The following is a 25,091-nucleotide window of genomic DNA, read 5'->3' on the forward strand; positions in this document are numbered from 1 at the left end:
TTCCTGGCCTTGCTCAGGTTAAGGATCCGGTATTACTGTGAGCCATGGTGTAGGTTGCAGACATGGCTCGAGTCCTGTGTTTCTGTGGCTGTGGTGTAGGCCGGAAGCTGCAGCTCTGATTCAATCCCTAGACTGGGAACTTGCATAGGCCATGGGTGTGGCCCTAAAAAGCACCCCCCCCCAAAAAAAAAAGAAAAAAAGAAAGAAAGAGCTATAGAAAATCTCATTAAAAATTTGAGGATTATTGAAAAGTAAAATCTACAGATTTCTCACTATTGTTCATTTTCTCAAATTTATGGAATGTTCATGTTATTAAATGTCCAATTGCTTTTAAGTGATTATAGGATATCCCTTTAATTTTAAGGATTAAATACATCTACCATTACAATTTATAGAAAACTCAGGATAGCTCTTATAGCATGCTATTTCAGCTAAGTAGGTAGAATATTTTTTTAAAAAAAACCCTGACATCTGCTTGTATATGTCCTTACAAATACACAATAACATGTGAATAAAATTACATTGTACACTGTTCTTTGAATAGAGATGTTCAGTGGACTATTTGCAAAATATCCAAACTTCCCAATTAAAGCAGTAGAGAAGCCCACAAAAAGAATAATTCCCAAAATGTTGTATGCTGGAGAGGAAAAGCACAGCTTTTTATACAACTTTTAAAATGCAACTTAGATGAAGGCAAAGCTAAATGTCACAAGAAAACAATCAAATGCCAACAAAGAGAGGCATAGTGTGGGCAGGGAACCTCCTTCAAGGGCAAGTAACCCTAAAACACACCAAGGTTCCTTATGTCCCTGCAGCTCCTCTTTCATCAAGGCTGAAGTTCACTATCTCTGGGAACTCATGGTAGGAATAAGTCATGGGTTCAGATGCCAGTGGATGAGAAGAATCCCATATCACTCCTGCTCCAAGACGTGATGGAGACTGACTGAACTGCAGTCTTTTCCTTCTGTCAGGATGGTGATGGGATAGCCTGGTCTGGTCTGAGATCTCAATTGCAGAATTTGTTTGATCGAATTCCACAGGACATCTACGTCCCCTCATGACAACAGCAAAACTTCTAACCCTATCTTAAATTGTATATGGTAAACCTAATCTCTTAATGACTCTCACCAAACAGTAGCCTGCTGTCACCAACTTAGAATAACTTTACCTCTCAGGTTTAAAGTGGCTCTTTTCTGAGAGTAAAAGCCTGATGCAAGCTGTGACTGCCCAACCTTCTTCCTCTCACTAGGCACTAGGGTTTAATGGAGGGGAGAAACTCATCCTTACCTCTCATTTCTGACACTGAGGGTAAAAATGAAATAGCATTTTCTAGTTATCTAAAAACCAAATTATGCATATATATATATGACTGGGTCACTTCAATGTACAGCAGAAATTGACAGGACATTGCAAATCAACTATACTTTAATAAAAAACTTTAACAAATGATTGTGCTAGCTAAAACAAATGAAATTAAAGAAATAAAAACTATGCCAAGAAAGTCTCTATTCATTCAAAACTGCAGACAAAATCATGACTTGCATATTACAACATCCTGAAAAGCTGTCCAAGAGTCATAAATTACATTTAATTTTCACTATGTACAGAAGATTTATTTTCTTCTACCCCAAGCAAAACCAACACAAAAATGTGTTTGGGGGACTACTTTACTTCTGTGCTTACTGAATACTGAATGCAATATATCACTTTTATTAGTCTTTTTGTAATGAATAAAGTTTTTAAAGTAGAGGATAAAGTAGATGTGTCACAGGAAAATGTAACAATCTGTATTTCAAGCTATTACTTTTGTTCTTGCTTTGCAATTACAATATAGACATTTTGTCAAATGTCCTCAGACTCCTCAGTTTGACAAATGGTATTTTACTCTGTGTCCTCCTTTTCTAAGACATTTTTACCTTTTCCATTGTTCTAAAACATATCATTCATGAAGGAGAACTCTAATAGAAAAATGTGTCACACAAAATAAATAACAAAGCCTCCAATTCCAAACTGGTTTAAACAACAAGGCTTCACAACAACCTGTCAACATCACTATCTTTGGTTTTGTTACAAGTTTAATGGAGTGTTTTGTGGTAAATCTGAAGACTGCATGTTCAATTTGACTTTCTTTGCCTCAACTCTATTCTACCTTCCTCCTTCCTGAGAAAAACAAAACAAACAAAACACACAAACAAAAAACAAGGACATTAGGCAAGCTTATGATTCTAATTATCAAGTAGCTAGTAAAAGAAATGGCATTCACTTCACTCTCAAAATCTGAAAATGTCATGGAATAAGCACATAAAGGGTAAAAGTTCCATATTAGGCAAGCTTTCTCTCTACCGAAACTGGCTCAGGTAACAAACAAACAAAAAAAATTGCAGAAATTAACTAATGGCTTAAGATTAATCAAAATGCAATTGTTCCATTCTAAGTCCCTGAGGGCAGGGCACTCACATTATCTACTGTTCCCTGGAAAATGTCCCAACCCAGGCCTTGGAGAGGACTAGAAAGTCTTCCCTCATCCAGCCATCGCCACTGAGTCGATACTTTGTCACACTAAGAAAAAACCTGAAAATACCTCCACATACTTCCCAGAAAAGTTTAGCCTTTCTGGAATTTTTTTTTTGTCTTTTTGCCTTTTCTAGGGCTGCTCCCACGGCATATGGAGGTTCCCAGGCCAGGGGTCCAATTGGAGCTGTAGCTGTCGGCCTACGCCAGAGCCACAGCAACGTGGGATCCAAGCCGAGTCTGCGACCCACACCACAGCTCATAGCAACACCGGGTCCTTAACCCACTGAGCAAGGCCAGGGATCGAATCTGCAACCTCATGGTTCCTAGTCAGATTCATTAACTACTGAGCCACAATGGGAACTCCTGGAATTCTAAATAAACACAGTTAATTTAAAGCAATAGGTTTCATTATCAGACAATAGTGATAAATGACACTAAGGAAATCATACACGTAGCTTGGAAATTTCCTCGTGAAAATAACAATTTCTCGGTTAACACCACACATTTCCTTTTTGGTGGTATTCTTGGTCTGTCTGACTCCTTAACCTCAAAGTTTCTTTTATCTTGTATTGCCCACATCTGGATGAAGAGGAGACTCATTTTTTTTAAAGAGTCTTTTTAAATCCTTTTGTCTTTTTGTTGGTTCTGCAACAGCTTAAAATGAGCCCACCACAACAGGCATTTTGTAATGGATAACTGTCTCCCAGTGACATTTTCAGGGATGATCTGACTTACACAAACTAATTCCTCTACATCTCTGCACCACAGAGGTCAGTTTCTTCCTTTCCCATTGATCAGTAATTCATTTTTTTTGAAGGTCCCAAGCTAGGGGTTGAATCAGAGCCACAGCCACAGCAACGCCAGATCCGAGCCACGTCTGCAACCTATACCACAGCTCAGGGCAATGCCAGATCCTTAACATACTGAGTGAGGCCAGGGATCAAATCTGCATCCTCATGGATACTAGTCGGATTCGTTTCTGCTGAGCCACCAATGGGAGCTCCAGTAATCCATTCTTATTCAACCAAAATTCAGACTCTTACCAAAGCATACATTGGTTTAACTTGCATTAGCATTTTAGCTTATTACCAGCTTCATGGAAAGATCAACTTACCTGGCGCACACCATCTCCCGGACCTGCTGCTCCCAATAGGGATTCCATAGTCTTCGCTGCTGTATAGTATTTAATCTCTGCTGTGGCCTTGATGACTCCATCACAGAAGACATGGACAGTGACAGAGCCAGCAGGAAAATCTTATAAAACACAAATGACAGTTGGGAGCTGAGTATACAAATGCATGGTTCATACTATTATATGTTTTAGAGACTGTGAGGGGAGGCTTTAAGAATTCATAATAATTTTACTAACTTTTAGCACTTTTTTTTTATCCTTAGTAGTTAGAAACCACAAAACAGAAATAATGTGAGAAAAAAGAATGTATACATGTACGTGTAACTGGGTCACCATGCTGTACAGTAGAAAAGTGACAGACCACTGTAAACCAGCTATAATGGAAAAAAATAAAAATCATTATATATAAAAAAATTTACATAATCCAGAGTCATTTAAAAAAAAAGGTGAAAGAAAAACTGTGCTAAATTATAATAAGAGCAAAGCACTAACTCTTTCTCCCTACCTTCTAACCTCCATTTTTTGGAGTAATCTATAATCATCTCCATGTAACACTTTAGAGGTTAAAACAGTAATGTCATTCATTAAAAGGTAGGTATTTGTCATTAATCTGAGGAAGAAAGTTCCCATTATTTACATGGAAGTTTTGTAAAATGGGTTGGAGAAAGAAAGAGTAGCATTAACTGAAATTAAAGGACTTGTAATCAATTAATTACAAGGCAAAACCCTTAGAAGGCAACCTGTGCTATTTAAGACTATTTACACCCTCCCTTCATCCAAAGTCTTTTTGTGAACAAGTTGTTCAAAGCAACTGATAAGAGAGAATTGTAAACTCTGTGGTAACATACCCAGCAAAGTTGAAGTTCCCTAAGACTATTGTGCTCTCCACAAAAAATAACACTAAAGAATCATTTCAATGGAAAAGTTACTGTGTTTTATTGTAACAAAAGTAAACAAAACTTAGCTCTTTAAATTCATTTGCAGAACACACTTTTAAAACTTTCACTCCTTGCAACAAAGAGATTTCCCAATTTCTCCTGGAAACCTGTCACCCAAACATCTGGGGTTTGGAATAAGGCATTAGGTACAAGACCAAAGCCACCTGATGAAACACTGAATATTTAAATGTCCTTAAGGTTTAAGCATTCAATTTGACTTTGTCTCCTGAAGAGGTTATAGAAGCTCTTATGATATTGTTCAGGGAAATTTAAAGCCAACATAACAATCTTAAATTTAACATGATCAAGAAGCTGAGCCTTCTTCCTTTCATGTTGCTTGACTAAACATTTAACCAACAAAGAAAATATATGTAGAAAAGTTCTCTCTCCCAAAAGTAAGTGTCTATAGAGACTGTAAGAGAAAGCTCAAAACCCCCTGAAAGTTGTCAAGTACCTCTCATCAGTTACAGTTCTGTACGTATGGTAGCGAGGGTCCTGGAGGTACCGGTGTGAGATGAAATCAATTTTGGTAGATTTCATAAAGATGATTTTGAAAGAAAATACCGATTTTGTTTATTAGAAAAGAGATTAAGAGTTTTACAATGAGGTGCTAACCTTCTGAAAGAAAGGTGATAAAATACAAGACATAACAGTGAGAATGTTTGCTGGGTGGTTCTTTGATATAAAATACTTAGAAATTCTAATTTCCTTAGAATTTAACATGAGAATGAACCAGTTTATTCCTGATATCTTGAGGCAATAGTTGACTCAAATTTCTATCATTAGATCTATCAATAATGATATTGATGATATTGATTTTAGAGTAATCCTCCAAGGACATACCATTTGAAGTACTGTCTTTGCTGTATACACTTTCATATCTAGTGAATGCAACTTATTACATCAAGATCCAATTACTGTTTCTACCTATATAGCAAGAAGGATTCTCATGGAATCCTCTGGTTGGTTGGGAGACTGTCTTTTACAAGGCACTATTAAACTGGCTTTTTCTTGACCAGTACCCTGTACTGCTTGAGCATTATTTTACTTGAACTGTAGTCACTATCTACATTTTACAGCCCTTCAGTAAGAAGAAAAACCAATTAATTCAAAGACTCAGAAGGGAGGGAAAGTGAATCCTGCTATTACTATCTACACAAAGTAGGTAAGTGAGAGTTAACATTTGAAGTACACACAGATATAGGTCAAGATCATCAAACCAAAAAAGGGTATAAGGGTCAGTTACGAAGAGAAAAAAAGGCTTATCATGAAAGGAACACATGGAACTCTTTACCCACATCAGACCCAGAAAGACAATAAAGTACAATTACAGAGGAGCAGTGGTTAAAAAGGAATTCTATTAAAAGTTCAAATCTCAAGTTCTAAGCCATTCAAGAGACTCTGTCAACCCTCCCCATCACCATGATTTAAGTGATCTGTCTTTCCAGGTGAGGGACAAACTAATTTATGGGAAATATAACCCAAAGGTATTTCTGAATAATCAGAAATATATTCACTATTTCCATAAAAATACATACTTCACAAATCCATTAATTTAGGAGATTTTTTTTTCCTTTCTGAATTGTATGCCCTTTTATTTTCTTTTGTTGTTGTTGTTGTTGTTGCTATTTCTTGGGCCGCTCCCGCGGCATATGGAGGTTCCCAGGCTAGGGGTCGAATCGGAGCTGTAGCCGCTGGCCTACGCCAAAGCCACAGCAACGCAGGATCCGAGCCGTGTCTGCAACCTACACCACATCTCACGGCAACGCCGGATTGTTAACCCACTGAGCAAGGGCAGGGACCGAACCCGCAACCTCATGGTTCCTAGTCGGATTCATTAACCACTGCGCCACGACGGGAACTCCTAATTTAGGAGATTTTTGCTTTCTGTTTTCCTTTGTCTGAGAAACTGTCCTCCTTTATTAACCATTTTTAGCCCTTTATAACCTAGTAAACCTTAAATGAACCCGCCTAAAGTTTCCGTGGGACCTGAAATCAACATAACTCTTTTGATTAGAAGTTTATTATTAAATAAATATTGGTGGTTTCAAAACTTTAGCCATGCCTAAAAATTATTATCAATTTAATATATGTAAAAATCATTTTCATGGTTAAGATATTTAGAAAAATTTCTTAACAGTTGCTATTTTTCTAAGCATGTTCAACATCCTAAAGTATTTTTCTTGCTCTATTAATGAAATGTGAAGTTATAATTTACATTATACAGAACATAGTTTCCTAATTAATAAAGAGATTCTATACCTTTGTGGATAAATTTTACAGTCCTTTCAACTTTTAATTGGTCATCCCCCTGCTGTGTAAAATATTTTTCTGCCTGAGAGGCAGGTACCAGAGGAATGCCCTCTTACTTCCGAGTTATAATTAGTTAATATCTCTAGTTTAAAGCCTTCATATGTATTTCTTTAAAGTTTTGGCATAAGCTGGGACTATAGTAACTTCCAATTCCTTTAATACAAAACAGTCCCGGTCAAACACAAACCTGTGGACACCACTGGGAAGGTGTGGTTTTTAGAAAACAAAGTAATTATGAGTTTATCAATCTCCATAGCTGAAAGAATGAGAAGAAGGCAAAATTATAGGATATTTTGTGAAATGAAAACATCAGATAAAGATGTGGAAGTGAGTCAGAAGAGAAAGATACCATTTAGAAAAAAGAGCATCGGAGGATTTCTTCACAGGTCACCATAAGTGTACTTTAATATAACTTTGTTTTTCTCTGAATTGTTACCAAGTTAAAAAGGAATATATAGTTAAAAAGAACATTGATATGGCATAATGTTGGGTTGAGCAGAGAAAAATCTGAGAGTTTAGAGAACTGTAAGAAGACCTCAGAGTATGTGATATGCTTCAACGATGAAAGTCCATTACCACACACACATGCACCTTGACTTATAATGGCCAAGAGAAGGGCTCCAAAGAAGTAAAGAATTATAGTTGATCTTAGAGGGGTATTGGTACCCTTCTCTAACAGAGAATATTAGTTGCTCACCCCAATATTTCTTCTTCCTTTCAGAAACAGAATTCTGATTTTAATCTTTGCTAGGCACATTGCTATTCAACTGAGAAGACTAGATTTTCTTTCTTCCTTTTAGCTAGACATGGTCTTGGGATTAAGTTCTGGCTAAGGAGATAGCAGCAGATCGTCTTCCAGAAACCTTAGTTTAATGAGGCCTTTTTCATTTCTTTATCTCAATGGTGTGCTGATAAATTATCCCTTGGAATGAAAAAAAAAAAAAAAAGGCACTGATTTATAGTCTTTGCCAATTTCTGTGGTGTAAATACTCCCACCTGATTTCAAACTACCAAAATGGGAGTTCCTGTTGTGGCGCAGCAGAAACAAATCCGACTAGGAACCATGAGGTTGCAGGTTCAATCCCTGGCCTTGCTTAGTGGGTTAAGGATCCAGCATTGCCTGTGAACTGTGGTGTAGGTCACAGATGCAGCTCGGATTCTGCATTGCTGTGGCTCTGGTGTAGGCCAGGAGCTACAGCTCTGATTAGACCCCTAGCCTGGGAACCTCCACATTCCTTAGGTACAGCCCTCAAAAAACAAACAAACAAACAACAAACAAAAAACAAATGAAAACCTACCAAAATGTCCAGATTTGGGGATGGTTGTTTGCCCTAGAACCTTAGTTCCCCAAAGAGTTCAAGAAAAGCCATTCATTTTCAGTCTGTTCAGCCTTCTCTTGTTGTAAGAATGGGAATGGTGAATTTCAAGCTCTTTATATCATGTAAGGGATGAAGCCATTAATCTAAATACTGCTTTTAAAAGTTTTGTTTTCATTATGTATTTATGAATAAGTACTGGATCATGGAGTTCTTGCTAGGGTTCAGAAAATTTCAAGAAACAGTGCTATGTGGCAGTAGGACTCTGGGGCCATTTCTGCTGAGGCATGTCTCATCTGTATTCCCATATGTATTCATGGAAATACCCTATAGCTTGCTACATAGCAGCCAGTATTTTGTAAGAAAATCTCTCATTAACTTAGTGAATACACCAGTTGCAAAAAAGAGTTGAAGAGGTTTAATTAGCATAACTAGTAAGTAATGGCTTGTTTTTCTTCTTTACTTGTTTATTTTTATTACAAATGATTTGCTGTTCAACCACATAGATACTATTATGGCTTTGCAAATCTGGAAAAATATGGAATAATAGTTTTCTGCTTTTCTGAAAAACATGTGAACTTAGACATTTTATTTTTTGCACTAATCTTAGCTATTAGGAAAACTGAACCTAAAATCTTACTGCAAAAAATTTTATTTGACATTTTGATTTGCTATTTTGGAAATTTTACCTAAGTACTTCTTAATTTGCAATATTGATTTTTCTGTATTGATTTTAATCTAACTAGATTTAGTTTAACTTCTAAACTTATTAGGTAGAAATTATTGTTTATTAAATCATTTTAAAATGTGGCATAAGGAAGCAAGTGGCTCTGGAGAAAAAATTAAAAAGACAGAATTCTTTCTCATCTCACTTCTACATATACCTGTCCGTGATAGGAAGAAGTGTTTAAATGTTTATAAATACTTGGTATAGAGTCTTTCCTTTCTATAAACCAACTGTGACCTAAACTGTGCAAGGAAATCCATAGAAGTGACACATACTTAACATAAGAGAAAAGGTTTGTATTTATTTTGTAAATGAATTTCATAATAACTGCATTCTAAAAAGAAAACAAAACAGCTCAGGATGCATTTGAATACTCTTTTAATTTTAAATATTTTTATTGCATCTCTAAATTCATAATAAGATTGAATATCTTTGTACTTTAAAATATTTTCTGAAGTTCACATTTATAAAGTTTAGCAAAGTAATTTTATTCTCTGATTGTAAAGGGACATCATAAACTCAAACACCAAGTATAAGTCCTACATTTATATCAAAACATGCAGAAATTAATACATTAGATTTTGATTTCAGTACAATTATCATAAGTGTGGCTATTCCATCTGGAATTTTCAATCTGGTACAATTTATCATGTTGAATCGAAATTGGAATAATAATGATTAGGTTCATAAATTAAATAAGGAAAAGCGTGAAGACTGTACATAGAAATGGCATCATGATGATAAAAGAGTGAAAAAGAACTACACTTTCCAAAATGATCAAAAATATACTGGGGGCATTGCAAAGAAAGAAAGAAAGAAAGAAAGAAAGAAAGAAAGAAAGAAAGAAAGAAGGAAGGAAGGAAGGAAGGAAGGAAGGAAGGAAGGAAGGAAGGAAGGAAGGAAAGAAAGAAAGAAAGAAAGAAAGAAAGAAAGAAAGAAAGAAAGAAAGAAAGAAAGAAAGAAAAAGAAAAAGTACAAAATAAAATCATGAAGGAAAATCTAAATGTCTGCTAATTCTGTTACAAGAAAGCCGATAATTTTAGTTCCATATTTAATAGCTGACTTACATTAAAGTGCTGTCTGCTGACAGTTAAAAATATGTGATGTTACTGGCTGTCATTTCACCACATAGTACACAACCTCATTTCTCATAATTTACACATCCGTGCTTTTGTGAATCCAGATTAATAAGAAGAAACTTGGGTATGTGAAAGCTCAACACAGGAAACACCTGCGGAACAATATTAGTTTCTGTAGGGAAGTGAAACCATTTACCATAAATTTATTGAAAGAAGCTCAAGATAATGATGTTTTATAATTATTAAAGCATAAAAAAATTCTTACCTAAAGCCTTCATCCACCAGACTGTCTTATTCCAGAGGGCTGGCCGTGTTCTAATGCATTTACTACTTGACATAAATTCAACCTCCACAGTATCGCCAATTACTTCATCTCTTAAAATAACAAATATTTCACCAGGATTCTATAAGATGAAAAATATAACCCAATGAGTCATTTGAAAAGTTTTCATTAACCAAGGAACCCAGTACATTTACTAGTGATAAAGGTCGCATGTGGTAATTATATGTCTTCATCGTGGCTGTATTTTCAGCCATATTCGGAAATGTGTAAAGGTGATTCTCACACTTTAGGTTTATCAACTTGATGTCTATGGAATTCTCAATTTTCTCCCCAACACCACATTTTGCAACTGAAAAGACAATGAGGACACAGCTGCTCCCTTTCTTCTCACCTCATCCCCGCGTGTGAGGTTCTTTGAGGGTTATGAGCACTGTAATTCAATGGCTAAACAAATCCTTTTTTTCCCCCCAAGTCTCCTTCCTTCAGCTTTCTAGAACCTGGTGTCTTTATCTATAAATGACTGGACAAGCTTAGCTTTAAGATCTCTGATAATTTAAATATGATGAGTTGTTTTAAATGTCTAATACAGTTGACCCTTGAACAGTGTGTCAGGAGAACCAACCCTCCACACAGTGGAGAATCTGTGTATAGCAGGCCCTCCACCACAGCAGTGTCTGAAGGCTCGACCAGCTGCAAATCACACTGTACTGGGCCATTTGGTAGTTTTTTAAAAATCTGTGTATAAGCTCACGCATGCAGTTCAAAATCCCTTTTGTTCAAGGATCAACTGTAGTTTTCATCTTACCTGATGGAGATTCTCTGGTTAATCTTTATTCATGATGAGTATCAGTGAAGGCTATTGAGTTGACTAAAGGTTATAATTCTAAAAGTTTCAAGATTTTATTAAGGTAGAAACACTAAATCTATGTATGTAAGATAAAAAAGATTATTGAAAACCTTTTGGAAAATAATCCAGAAAGAAAGTAAGGGTTAAGAAGATTGTAATTAATACAGAGAAAAGGAAAGAATAAATATTTATTGAGCATCTATTTTATACTACAAATTATGCTAAGCATTTTTAATATAAAGCCATTTCCTTTAATCCTAACCAAAACATATGACACACATACACACATACACACCAAAACCAAAGTGGAAGAATATTATTTCTCTCTTTCACGAACAGGGTAACTAATAGAATTATTTTCTGAAGGTTGATCAAAACTATCCAAATTCAAAACCTGTACTATTCTTTATCTTTTGCTGTTTAACCCTTCAAAATAAATAAAATGAAATACATTTTTTTATTATCTTAGATATCACCATTCAAAGCTTTTGAAGGGAAATCAAAATTACAATGAGGTACCACCTCACAATGGTCAGAATGGCTATCGTTAATAAGGCTGCAAATAACAAATGCTGGAGAGGATGTGGAGAAAAGGGAATCCTCCTACACCATTGGTGGGAAAGTAGATTGGTACAACCTCTATGGAAGACAGTATGGAGGTACCTCAGAAAACTAAGTATAGAACCATCATATATGATCCAGCAATCCCAGTCCTGGGCATATAATCTGAACAAAAATTTCCTTGAAAAAGATACATGCACCTGTATGTTCATTGCAGCACTATTCACAATAGCCAAGACATGGAAACAACTTAACTGTCCACTGGATTAAGACAAATGACTGGATTAAGAAGATGTGGTGTATATATACACAATGGAATACTATTCAGCCATTAAAAAGAACAAAACCACACCATTTGCAGAAACATGGATGGAGCTAGAGACTCTCATACTAAGTGAAGTAAGTCAGAAAAAGAAAGACAAATACCATATGATATCATTTATATCTGGAATCTAATATATGGCACAAATGAAACTATCTACATAAAAGAAAGAAATTCACGGACGTGGAGAACAGAATGTAGTTGCTAAGGAGGAGGGGGAGGGAGTGGGATGGACTGGGACTATGGGGTTGATAGGTGCAAACTATAGCATTTGGAGTGGATAAGCAATGAGATCCGGCTATATAGCACAGGAAATTATATCTAATCACTTTTGATGGAACATGATGGAGGATAATGTGAGAAAAAGAATGCATATATGTATAAACATATATATTTATAAACTAAGTTACTTTGCTGTATAGCAGAAATTGACAGAATGTTGTAAATCAACTGTAATTTTTAAAATAGCAAATCAAACTAAATTTCAGTCCTTTACAAAACAACCAGAAGCTTCATTTTTACACTCTAATAAAATCATTTTTACCCAAAAGTCAATCGTTTCAAAGTTCTCTTATATTTAAGTGTTATCTCCCTAAGGATAAATCACCCACCAATAAAAATATATTTTCAATGCTCTGTACCCGAGCATTAAAGAGTTTCTACCAATATGTTGATGTTACAAAATCATTTCAGCTGACACACAGTCTCCTTCAGGCACTTTTCCACAGGAGCTTAGTGTTATCAAATATTTGTCCACAGGATTTTAAATTTTTTGTTATTTTGGGGGGCTGAACCCTCAGCAGATGGAAGTTCCTAGGCTAGGGGTTGAACTGGAGCTGCAGCTGCAGGCCTATGCCACAGCCACAGCAACAAAGGATCCGAGCCACGTCTGAGACCTACAGTGCAGCTCACAGCAACTCAGGATCCTTAACCCAGGGATCAAACCTGCATCCTCATGGATACTCATCAGGTTTATTACTACTGAGCCACAAGGGGAGCTCCCCACAGGGTATTTTGAACTAAATTTCTCCATACCAATTAAACTCCATATGGAGAAAAGATCCCACAATTCCACCTATTTCTCTGGCCTCACATCCAATATGGTGGACATGCTTCCCTGTTTCTTTGCTTGCGTCTCCCCATGCCTGGCATCATCTGAGTCCTGAGGTCAGGAATGGGAGCCCCTCCTGATCCTCAGGTCTGCCTTCTCCTCTTCACAGGACCTCACTTCCAGCTCACTTCTTTAGTTCCTCTATTGCTCATATCTGTCATCTTATTTTGAAGATTTAATGACTTCCCATTTTACTTTGCCCAAGCCCCCCAAATCCTTGGCTTCAATCTTCTTCAGAGCTCTCTTCCCTGTGTATCTCCCTTCATGTTTAACTTTGACTTCTCATCTTCCAAACTCAGTAGGCCTGAACATTCTCTCCCAGTGTTTATTTAGCACACTCATTCTTGTTCATGAGTGCTCACACAAGGCTGCTTTGTAGGCATTAGAGTCTCCTCTAAAAGGACAGGACTCCACCATTCATCCATTTGCAGACAAGAGTTCTTAACAAAAGACAAGCATACTGACCACACCCAGGGAGGTACTGACACCTCCTTTGTACCCAGGACCAGCTTCATGGGCACATAATCTCAGTAGTTGCACTGGCCCCACCCTTGGAAGGGCCCTGCATTTGTCTTAATGTTCTGCTGTAGCAGGCTGAAATGCTTAGTAATTTGATCGGGGTCCCTGCCTTTTCATTTTGCACTGGGCCCTGCTAATTAGGTAGCCGTCCCTGTTTGAACATAATGTTGGCCCTTGAGTTCCTTCTCTCCCTTCATCTCTCATACACATCCTCTCCACTAAGGTCCAACTCAGGTTCTGAGAGCTCCACAAGTCCCCCCTGCAACTTGGGCCTGTGAGGAGTGTCGCAACTTCCAAAGGAACCATGAGGCATTTCATGTACTCTTTAGTCAACCCTTTCTAAGCCATGTCCTCTGCTCTTTATTCTTTTAAATTTAATTTTACTGGACTATAGTTGATGTACATTGTTGTATTAGTTTCAGGTGTACAGCAAAGTGAATCAGTCATACATGTGTTTATATCCATTCTTTTCTCCCATATAGGTTATTACAAACTATTGAGTAGATTTTCTTGTGCTATACGGTAGGTTCTCATTAATCATCTATTTTATACAGGAGTGTGTATGTGTGCTCTTAATTAGTTTTTCATGTCTATATCTTGGTTCCCAGGTGGATTTTAAACATCCTGAAGGTACTTTTATTTTTTCATATCATTGTGGCCTCTTGCAAGAATTAGGTACGCAAGAGGCCATCTATATATATTTTTAAATTCAGATGGAATACGTCTATAAAAATATGACATTTTTAATATGGAGCATCCCCAGATCTACTCGGTCACCCCCTCAGGATTCATAGCTTCATCTGCTTCCTACATCTCCATGCCTGGAGGGGGCTGCTCCAAGAGGGAAGGCCTAGGCTCATCCAGCCCTGTCCATAATTATCATGGACATCTTAATTAAAGATCTAGTTACATGGGGACATTTAATTCAATAGAGGAAATATTAGGACACTCAAATGGTCTTAAATTTAGTTTTATCCGTTATGAAGCTGCTAATTTTCTCTCAATCTTTCTGACTCTTCTGTTTAACCCTTATTTGGTTCTGAGCATATATATAGAGAAAAAGTTATTAATGATCACTTCCAAACTCTAAACATTTGCTGCGCTGGTCACAAACCTCGACACCTCAACAAAAGGGCTGGAGCTCTGTCTGCAATGCAACACAAGGATGGTGGAGTTTCAAGATTGTCTTTAGGCTTTAATGAATCATTAAGCACAGGAAACAAAGGATTTTGAGTCTCGTGGATAATATAAGCTCCCTATGACTTGTGTACACAGACCAATGGCTCTTTTCATATATTCATAACTAATAGGCACTAGCTCTACAAGCACAGGTGCATACGGGCCTTATTAAGCCCGTATGCAGATTCATAAGGGCCTTATTAAGCCCAGTATGCAGATTCCTGCAGCTCTCCCTGATCTGACCCATGACAGCAGGGCAACGATTAGGTGATGGCAGTGGTTCCAAATTTGGCTGCTAATTCTCACCTGCAGAATCACCTGGGAAGCTTTTAAAACTCCCAATGTCCAGGCCATAACTCAGACTATTAACATATGAATCTCTGGGGGTAGGAGTCAGACATCATTACTTTTTAAGACCTCCCCTAGTAATCCTATAATGCAGCTTAGTTAGCAATTGGTTAACGGGAGAAAAAAACAACGACATCTTTTTGTCACTGTAAAGCCTTGCCACCAAAGGGGTAATACTTTACAACATAGACTTTTCAGGCACTGATACATACAATAACCTTTGGCTGCTTTTACTCTATTTTGCAATTGAATCACAGAATCAGACTTTTAATTTAAGCTGAGTAACCAAGAATTAGTGTGTGATTTGGTGTTAAAAATAAGTGGGCAATGCTGCTAGCTCTTATATATTGTTTTAAACTGCATTCGGTGCCATGGAATGAATGGGCAGGGGGTTCTCTCTGAGGTTTCTGTAGCTTGCCCATGAGCCCTTCTAAGAGTCACACCCCTTCTCATAGATCCTCAGAGGTTCTCTAGATTCTTTGGTTATATAATCTGTGGTCTATGTGGATTAGGGTTTGGAGACCTATTATGGTTGCCGTCACAGAGCTATATATTGGGGAAGGTCAAATAAGATGAAGGTATTTATTAGGGAGTATGCCATGTTCTAGATACAGATAGAAAAAAAAAAATCAGAGAAATGAGTTTAGACCCAAATGCTGATAAAGCCCCTTAAAAGGGCTTTTTGTGGTTATATTAAACTTTCGGAATTAAATTTGCTCAAGAAATCAACAAGTGACCAGACTCCTTTTAAAAATATACTTCAATCTTATCAGAACACAAGCAGTGGGAGAATAATATAAACATAAAGAAATATTAGTTAATTATACTAAAGTAAGTACAAGGTATTGAGTGGAAAAAAGCTGAGAAGTGCAGCAGATTCCACCAAAAAGAGGGGGAAATGACATACTGATGCCCTGCCTACACGGATTAAACAAGATAGAAAAAATGAGCTCACTCTTACCTGCACTTTAGGGTGGTGTCACTGAAGAAGCAATACAGAGGCCATTACTGAATCTGTGACTGGGCTCACAGAAATATCAGGAGAGGCAGGAGGCATCCGAGAGGACCACTGAGGAGAGCATTTATAGGCTCCCTTTTAAGGTTTCAGGTCAAATTCATTTTTTAAAAAATCTAGTGACTGGATCACTGCCTACAGATGACGTGGCTCTAGCAAGAGATCACAAAACAATGGGCTGGACTGCAGACAAGCCTCTGAAGAAGACAACTGCCTCCTTGACACCATTATTAGGTGACTCGAAGGTGACCTATTACTAAGGGCCATGAATGTATTTCCTCTTCTCTGGGGCAGGATTTAACCCTGGCACTCTTGATGTTTTCGCACCAGAGAAGTCATTGCCGTGGGGGCTGCTGTGCACTGAAGGATGTTTAGCAGCACCCCTGGCTTCTACCCCCTACCATCTGCCAATAGCAACCCCCCAGTTATGACAACAAATCTGTCTGCACACTTTGCAAATATCTCCCAGGGCAAGGGGGCCAAATCACCCCCAGATGAGAACCACTGCTCTGAGGTTCTGCCTGAGAAATGAACGAAATTAGGATTTTGGAGTAAATACACAGTAAAGGGAAAGGAAGCTAGCATGTAATAGATCAGGTCTAGTTCTGGTTTAGATGTTATTCCAGTGGAAGAATGCCTCCCAAGTGGAGTATTCATCAGGGACCAAATTGAATAAGATTCATTTGAACAATGGATGTGTTTGGCAGACTTAGAATTCACTGATTTCAAATATCTCATGATCAATTACCCTACAAAACAAAATCAAGAGAAATGTGCTAGAGAAACAAACAACTTGGCCCATAAGAACAACAAAAAGCTTGACAAATACTAAAATAGAACAAAGGTTGCTAATCCTAGAAGAAGTAGGAGGCCCAAATAAGCAGCAGATTTAAACTGTTAAAACTCATTTAGGTATTTCTTAAAAAGACAGGGAATACTTATATAAACAGAACACTGGAGGCACATCTCCACTATTGCTTGAACAAAACTGTTAAAGAAAAAAATTTTTTCTGCTGTTTTCAAGCTAGCAGAAGATTTTCAAGGTCCAGAAGAATCTGATACCCGTGGCAAGGAACAAAGCTGGGAAAGATGACAAGGCAGAGGCATCAACGTTGCCAGGCTCCTGGGGTCAAAAACAGTGGCAGCCTTTCCTGCTGCCTCAGTTAAACCATTTAACACTGATTCTCCAGAGCAGAGGGAATGAGGAGAGCATTTCTCCAGAGGAAGGTCCGCAGACCCAAGCAATTGAAGAGGCAGCAGGATAGATTTAAATTAACTCCCTGTTCGTCAGAGAAAATGAAGAGTATGCCCTTAGATGATACCAGTCAACTCAGCACTGGCGTGCTGGAAAAAAAAAAACTGTAATGGGAAATTCACAGATTCTTGAAGCTACTGGGTGCAAAGGAAGTATATCTCAAATACGACCTGGTAACTGGCAAGGACAGTCTTGAGTCTTGCACATTTCTAGATTTTGTACAATGGCAGGGGAGTCTCAAGTATCACTTCCAGGGAGAGGAGGCCTCTTTAAGTGGTCTCTATCTGGTAACTTGAAGACTTCTCAGAAATGAATAAGTTGAAAGATTGTGCTTTCAGACAACTGGCACAGACTGAATGTTAATCTTAGCAAACCTGAAACGTGATTTTTTCACTCATTTGGATACAAATGATCTTGCCTGTGGCGTTGGGAAATTGGCACATGGAGTCAGACTGTACGAAGATCTAGGTTCTAAGTACACAGGGTTTTGACTAGGATGACAATTTTTGGTCCAAGGATTTCCTTTTCCTTTTTTTTTTTTTTTTTTAACAGTGTAGGGCTGGTGCTAAAATAATCTTATATGATCTTTCAACTTGTCGGACTGTTTAAAAAGCGGGGTGCCCAAGAGAGATTTGGAGTTGAAATAATTTAACTTCAGAGGGTCTGAAAGAATTATATCCACATCAGTAAGAGATAGCCCATAATCACTGAAAGAGCTACTGAAAGAACTCTGACCCTACCCAGCCATCTGAGTGAGCCATGTCTTCCTAGGGGACAATGGGGTTTAATTTCTGGATTTTGATTTCTCTGCAAATTTAATAATGGAAAGGTTTTATATTGTTCAAATTTTACTCTTGCAGATATTTTTAAAAGCAGCTATTGAGATTCCCTGCATAATCCTTGGTGACCAATTTTTAGTTCCAGAGGGTTTTTTCTTTTCTTGCTTTGACTTTACCTTCTTGAAAATAGTTCTCATTTCTCTTTTATTATAGTCTCTTCTATCTATTTCTGTTTCTTCCACTATTTCTGACTCAATACGAGCCACTGGTTCAGAGTGTTTGGCCTGATCTCCCTGCCTTAAATAGGCTGTGGTTTTTCTTTGCCTGATTCTGTCTTGGTTCCCTCTAACGGAATGTTGAGCTTCTCCCGGGACTTCTGGTAGCATCAGTTTTAGGGCATTCTCTCCCTAAAAATGCCTCCCAGTAAGCAGACCTGTAAAGGTCCTATCATGTAAGTCCACTGGCTTCTACCTGAAGGCCCCCTTTCATGCAACTCTCAAGCTTCTCTATCTTTGGCTTTTCCTGCTCAAGCACAGCAGGGGCACTGAGCACCAGCATCTTCTTATTGTCTGGAAATCATATAGCCCAAGTTTCTGCTCATGCTCTAGCAATAGGCATATTTTGGTGGTTCAGTCCAATAAAGACTTAGGAGGAAGAAACATCAGCAATACATATTCATAGAGTCACTTTCTGAGAAATCCACTCCTCCTGACATTATACCTTTATTTCCAAAAAGGCCAGTTCTAGCTCTAATGAAAATTCCACTTCATAATGTATGCCTTTGATACATGTTTTATCATTGAAAAACTGGGGGTCCTAAAAAATAAGTATTTTTAAATCCTATTCAAAGATGTATTTCCCTTTATGAAAATAAAACCCTTGATCTGGTTAATATGAATCCAATTTTCTTTTAAATAGCTTGAGATATATATATATATATATATATATATATATATATATACACACACACACACACACACACACACACACACACATATATACATGTATATAAAATAACTGTAAATCTGTTTGTAACATATAAAATAGCATTTAATAAAATTAAGTTTTCATGTATGTTTCAATAGTCTATTATTCAACAAATACACATCAAATACCTACTAACTGCCAGACATGGTTCTGGATTCTGAAGACAAAGCCACGAACAAAGCAGACAAAAATGCCTCTATGCTGGAGCTTCTAGTGTTAGTTACACTCTAGTCAAATACAGTATCCATTAAAACAATATAGTCACTTACATAACAAGGCAGCTTCACTAACCTCACATGGGATTTCAGCAGGAAGCACCACTGCCTGTGGTATGGTGCTTCTTGAAGCTTCTGACGATTCTTCCATTTCCTTCTTCTCACTTATTTCCCCAGAATGTTTCACTCTTAAGTCTTCTGGAGCAATGATCTCCAGGTAGTCTTCATAATCTAGAAGAAAGTTCATGAATGTAGATTATAATATAGCTAAGTCCATATTATTTCCTCCATCATTATAAAGACCAGATGCTGAATAATCTATTTAATCAATATACGGCACAACCAAACTGAGTTTAAGGCAGCTAAAATAGTTGAATCAATGTTTAATAACTAAAATAATGCTTCATAATTGAGCATTATAAACTTAGCTACTAAACTAAACCAACAACATAATATGTTCATCCACTAGTTAAACATTCCCCCCCCAAAAAAATCCAATCACCATTTAATATTTTCTCTTAACATTAAAACAGTAAATCTGCAAAACATGAAACTATCTCCTTTCAATGACTATATTAAGAAAATTTACTCATTTAAAATCAGAACAATTTATGAAATTCCCATCATGGCTAAGCGGTTAGTGAACCCAACTAAGCATCCATGAGGATGCAGGTTCAATCCCTGGCCTTGCTCAGTGGGTTAAGGATCCGATGTTGCCGTGAGCCATGGTGTAGGTCGCAGATGTGGCTCAGATCCTGAGTTGCTGTGGCTGTGGTGTAGGCTGGCAGCTCCAGCTCCAACTGGACCCCTCGCCTGGGAACCTCCATATGCCGCAGGTGCGGCCCTAAAAAGACAAAAAGACCAAAATAAAATAAAATAAAATCAGAACAATATAAATCAGAGCAATTATTTACCCTTTATATATTTTTCTAATTTTTAAAAACAAAAACCATAACTAGGAGACAATCTAAATACTAAATACTAAAGACAATACTAAATAAACTAGTATTTCTATGAAATATTAGCTTAATGGTGAAAATATGAATGTGCATCAAAATCTTAATGTATTCTGTAAAAAAAAGTGTCCTATATTAAATAAGTTGGGTTTCTTTTTGGCAGTATTACTAAGAATACTAAAATATGCTAATGTGAATTTTGAATCTCAAAGAAGGGAGAAAAGTACTTGATTTTTTGAAAAAAATAACAGTAATTTAGCATTTGGTTTCAATCATTAAAACATTTTTCTCTGTTGAAGCAAAGAGGAGTTGTGTTAAGAGAGATGGATAGTATTTTTATTACTCATTGGTTCGAAGCCCCATGTGTCTAATTAAGGCACAGAACCAGTATGACCAAAACCAAGGCTCTCACAAGTTGTCTGAGGCCAACCACAAAAGCACCCCTCAAATCCTCAAAGAAGAGAAGAGGAATAAAGGAAAGCAGTTCCTGACAGCTAGAAACTGGCCTGATACTGCGTGAAGGCCCTAGTGTCACTAGGAGATGGCTTCCTGTTCTCCTATTGCACATCAACAGTCTCAAGAGCTTTACCATCCAACAAGGCCACTCTGTCACCAGGATGGATCAAGTCAGAGATCAGACCACTTGGTAATCATGTCTGAATCCTTGCAAAAACATGAATATTGTCCAAACCACAAAAATAACCAAACATTCCAAATCCTGGTTCCTGTAATATTGCTTCTTTACCATTTCCAGCCTCAGATTCTCTTTATTTCTCTTGCCTTCCAGGTAAGGTAACCAACTGCTTGCAGTTTGCCTGGGAGTTTTTTGGTCTGGGCACTGAAAATGCTGTGTACCAGAAACCTCTTTGGTTTCAAGCATACTGGGATAGTTGGTCATGCTGTTTCTCAATGAGAGTAATGAATATACCGCATCATAAAATCATACCTACTTTTGGTAGCAAGCAAAATATAGCAAAGCCCTGCTTCCTTGAACTCTTCCTCAAATAACTTAACACAACCCTAAATCTTACAATAATTCTTTTCTTAATACAATCTTACTGAGATGCCCATTGGTTCTCCATGGTGGCCTTCTCTTCATTGCAACTAGGAAAAAAAAAATGTTCAAAGACATGTGTGTTCCTAGTGGTCTCTGGAAAAAGAAAATTGACAGGATAAAAAAAGGAAGAAAAGTCAAAAGCAATACAGATGAAGATGGCAAGAATTTTGGCCTCATTACATCCAAAAAGTGAAGTCACCGGTTTCACACACGTAATTTTATCAGAAAAACAGAGTAACAAAAGTGATGTCCTCTGGAGAGGAGCTGTCTTCACGCCATATCTAAGGAGGAGAGTTTCTTGTTTTGTTTTTTTCTGTCTTATAAAAGTTTCAGAATAAAAACATAAAAGCACCTAGGATTTCAAGGTTCTCCCAGTACTAGGTCTTGCTTGAAATGAAATGAAAAACAGCCTTTATTTCTCTAACAATTTAAAACACTTCCAAAAGCAGTCTTTCCCCCTGTATACTTCTCCCCCTCCCTTCCCCTCTCCCCCCAACACACATACCCACAAACAGTGAAAGATTGTATAGAATTGTCTCTATCACTTTGTGAATTGATGAAAGAACAAGAAAACTATTTAATGCATCTTAAAAGGTATAAGTTGTTCCACTGCAGTATTATCTAGAATGTTTCCTGGTAATTCACCTGTGGTATTGATGAATACCACAGGTTAATAAGAGCTATTTTCTTTGCCTTGAGGACATAAACATGGATGTACAAAAGATTTACTTCTATGAATGTTCACAGAAGCACAGTTTATAATGCAGAAAATTGAGAGCAATCTAAGAATAAGGGACCAGATAAAAATATGTAATGTAATAAAAGATATTGTCACTAATTAAAATTTCATCAAAGAATATTCACAGAAGCACAGTTTATAATGCAGAAAATTGAGAGCAATCTAAAATAAGGGACCAGATAAAAACATGTAATGTAATAAAAGATATTGTCACTAATTAAAATTTCATCAAAGAATATTCAACAAGAAGGAACAAGTCTATGATATAAATGAAAAAATTCAAGTTACAAAGTTGTCAATTTCATAGGTTCCCATTTTAGTAAAATTAGAACTTCTTGTTTCAGATTCCACATTTAAGGAGCTTTGAAAGTCACCACTCCATCCTAACAAACAAAAAGCTGAAAAGACTAAAAAATCAGCAACTCCTCTCTGGTTCTTAAGAGAGGGGTAGACACAGCACAAACTGCTGCCCCTAAGGCTGGAGAGACAGGCAGGTGAACACAGAGTCTCAGCTTATCAGAGCAGAGACTTGGGAGTGGAAACTGCCCCCAGAAACCAGTACCAGGGTAGAGAAACCTGAACTGTAACTGACAAATTGCTAAACACTCAGTGACGATGAGCCTAAGAGTTAAAAATTCCAGGGGAATTCAGCCAAAAGGTGGGTGGAGCACATTATTTTGAGATTTACCTCTAGAGGCTTAACTAGATTCCCATACCAAATACTGGGGAAAATGCCCTCAGCCTTTAGTAGAAATGAAAACATTTTAACTCCAGAATACTCTTTAAGAGGCTTGCCCTCAGGGGAAACAAGTTAACCTACTGGGATATTAGCAGAATCTAATTGACCAGAGGAAGAGAAAGCCCAACTGTAGCCCACAGCAACAAATCTTCTCTCACTAAGGGGAGAAACTTTTAAAAGGTTCACAGTCCAGAAGCACAGGCTCACTATAGGACTGAGACCTAATCAAAAGACTCTAGAAAGCTTCCTCTCCATTACTAAAGGCTCACTATAGGACTGAGACCTAATCAAAAGACTCTAGAAAGCTTCCTCTCCATTACTAAAGGCCATCTTAGAGTAGTGACTTTCACAGAGTATTTTATGCATAGTTATTTAGAAAAATTTCAAAGCATACCGAAAGGCAAAAAAGCACAATTTGAAGAGACAGAGCAAATATCAGAATCAAACATGGCGGCAATGTTGGAATTATCAGACCAGGAATTTAAAACAACTTTTACTAAAATGCTAAGGGTACTAATGTTTAAAGCAGACAGAATGCAAGACCAAGTGGTCCATATAAGCAGAACAATGGAAATCCTAAGAAAAAAATCCCCAAAAAGTACTAGAGATTAAAAACAGAAATGAAGGTTGCCTTTGATGGGTTTGTTAGTAAAGACTGGACATGACTGAGGAAAGAATTTCTGAGATAAAGGATATATCAATAGAATCCTTGAAAACGGAAAAGCAAAGAAAACAAAGATTGAAAAAGACATGAGAGAATATCCAAGGACCATGGTACAGCTACAAAAAGTATAACATGAATAATGGGAATACCAGAAGTATAAGAAAGAAAGAAACAGAAGAAATATTTCAAACAACAATAACTGAGAATTTCCCTGAAGTAATGTCAGACACAAAATCATAGATCCAGGAAGCTCAGAGAATACCAAGTAGGAAAACTGCCACCAAAATACGTCTAGTGACATTATCTACTAAACTGCAGAAAATCAAAAATAAACAAAATTGGGAAAAAGCTAGAGGGAAAAAAGTAACTATAGAGGAACAAAAGATAAGAACTGTACATGGAGTTAAAAATGAGTATGAGAGGGAAAAAAAGGTATGAGAGGAAAAGTATGAGAGGTAAAGTATGAGAGGAGAAAAAAAAGACCTACTAATCCAGAATTCTGTACCCTGTGAAATTATCTTTCAAAATTGAAGGAGAAATAGAGATTTTCACAGACAAATATTGAGATAATTTATTGTTAGTGTACCAGCCTGAAAGAAAAGTTAAAAGAGGTTCTTTAATGAGAGGAAAATAATATAGACCAAAAATTCAGATATACATAAAGAAGGGAAAGCATTGAAGAAGGAATAACTGAAGGTAAAATTTTAAAAATACTTTTCATATTTGTGATTGATCTAGAAGATAACAGTTTGTTCAAAATAATAATAGCAACAATGCATTCAGTAATGATTGCTTATGTATATAATTATTTATATATATGCTTATATATAAATGAAATAAAAGCAATGACATAAAGGATAGGATGGAAAAATTGGATTATTTTATTATTATAAGGTAATAATATTACTTATGAAGTGGTAAAGCGTTATTTGAAAGTGGACTTGGATTAGTTGTAAATGTATATTGCAAACTCTAGGATAACCATTAAAGTTTTTAAAAAAAATTATAACTGACATGCTAAAAAAAAAAAAAAGAAAATGGAATCATATAAAATGCTCAATTAAAATCACAAATGGCAGAAAAAGAGTAGAAGACAAAACTAGGAACAAAGACCAAGGGCAAAAAAAAACAGAAAACAGTAAAGAATATGGTAGACACTCATCCAAACATATCAATTATCATTTTGAATGTATGTGCTCTAATTGCACTAATAAAAGACAGATTATCAGAATGGAACAAAAAACAAGACTCAACTATATGTTGTTTACAAAATACTTTAAATATGAGACACATAATAATTAAAAGTAAGTGGATGGAAAAATTTGTTTGCTAATACTAAACAGAGTAGCTGTTTTAATTTCAGATAGAGCAGACTTCAAAGTAAAGTCTTCAGGGATAAAGAAAGACATTACATAAGGATAAAGGGGTCAGTTCTCCAAGAAGACATAACAATTATTAATGTGCATACATACAGCAACAAAGTGTGAAACTATGTG

General features: G+C 36.8%; 1 protein-coding gene across 2 annotated transcripts in view; it reads right to left on the minus strand.

The window, feature by feature from the left end:
• The window catches only part of BANK1 (B cell scaffold protein with ankyrin repeats 1), a 302,011-nt gene that overhangs the window by 199,570 nt on the left and 77,350 nt on the right, over positions 1 to 25,091 (minus strand). For both annotated transcript variants that reach the window (XM_047799517.1, XM_047799518.1), the window contains exons 3-5: positions 19,517 to 19,671; positions 10,285 to 10,423; positions 3,629 to 3,768 (exon numbers count right to left, since the gene is read on the minus strand). In XM_047799517.1, the coding sequence (XP_047655473.1) occupies positions 3,629 to 3,768; positions 10,285 to 10,423; positions 19,517 to 19,671 (434 nt within the window). The remainder of the gene's footprint in view (positions 1 to 3,628; positions 3,769 to 10,284; positions 10,424 to 19,516; positions 19,672 to 25,091) is intronic.

Source organism: Phacochoerus africanus, chromosome 10, assembly GCF_016906955.1.
Source record: "Phacochoerus africanus isolate WHEZ1 chromosome 10, ROS_Pafr_v1, whole genome shotgun sequence".
In the NCBI taxonomy this organism is placed as follows: domain Eukaryota; kingdom Metazoa; phylum Chordata; class Mammalia; order Artiodactyla; family Suidae; genus Phacochoerus; species Phacochoerus africanus.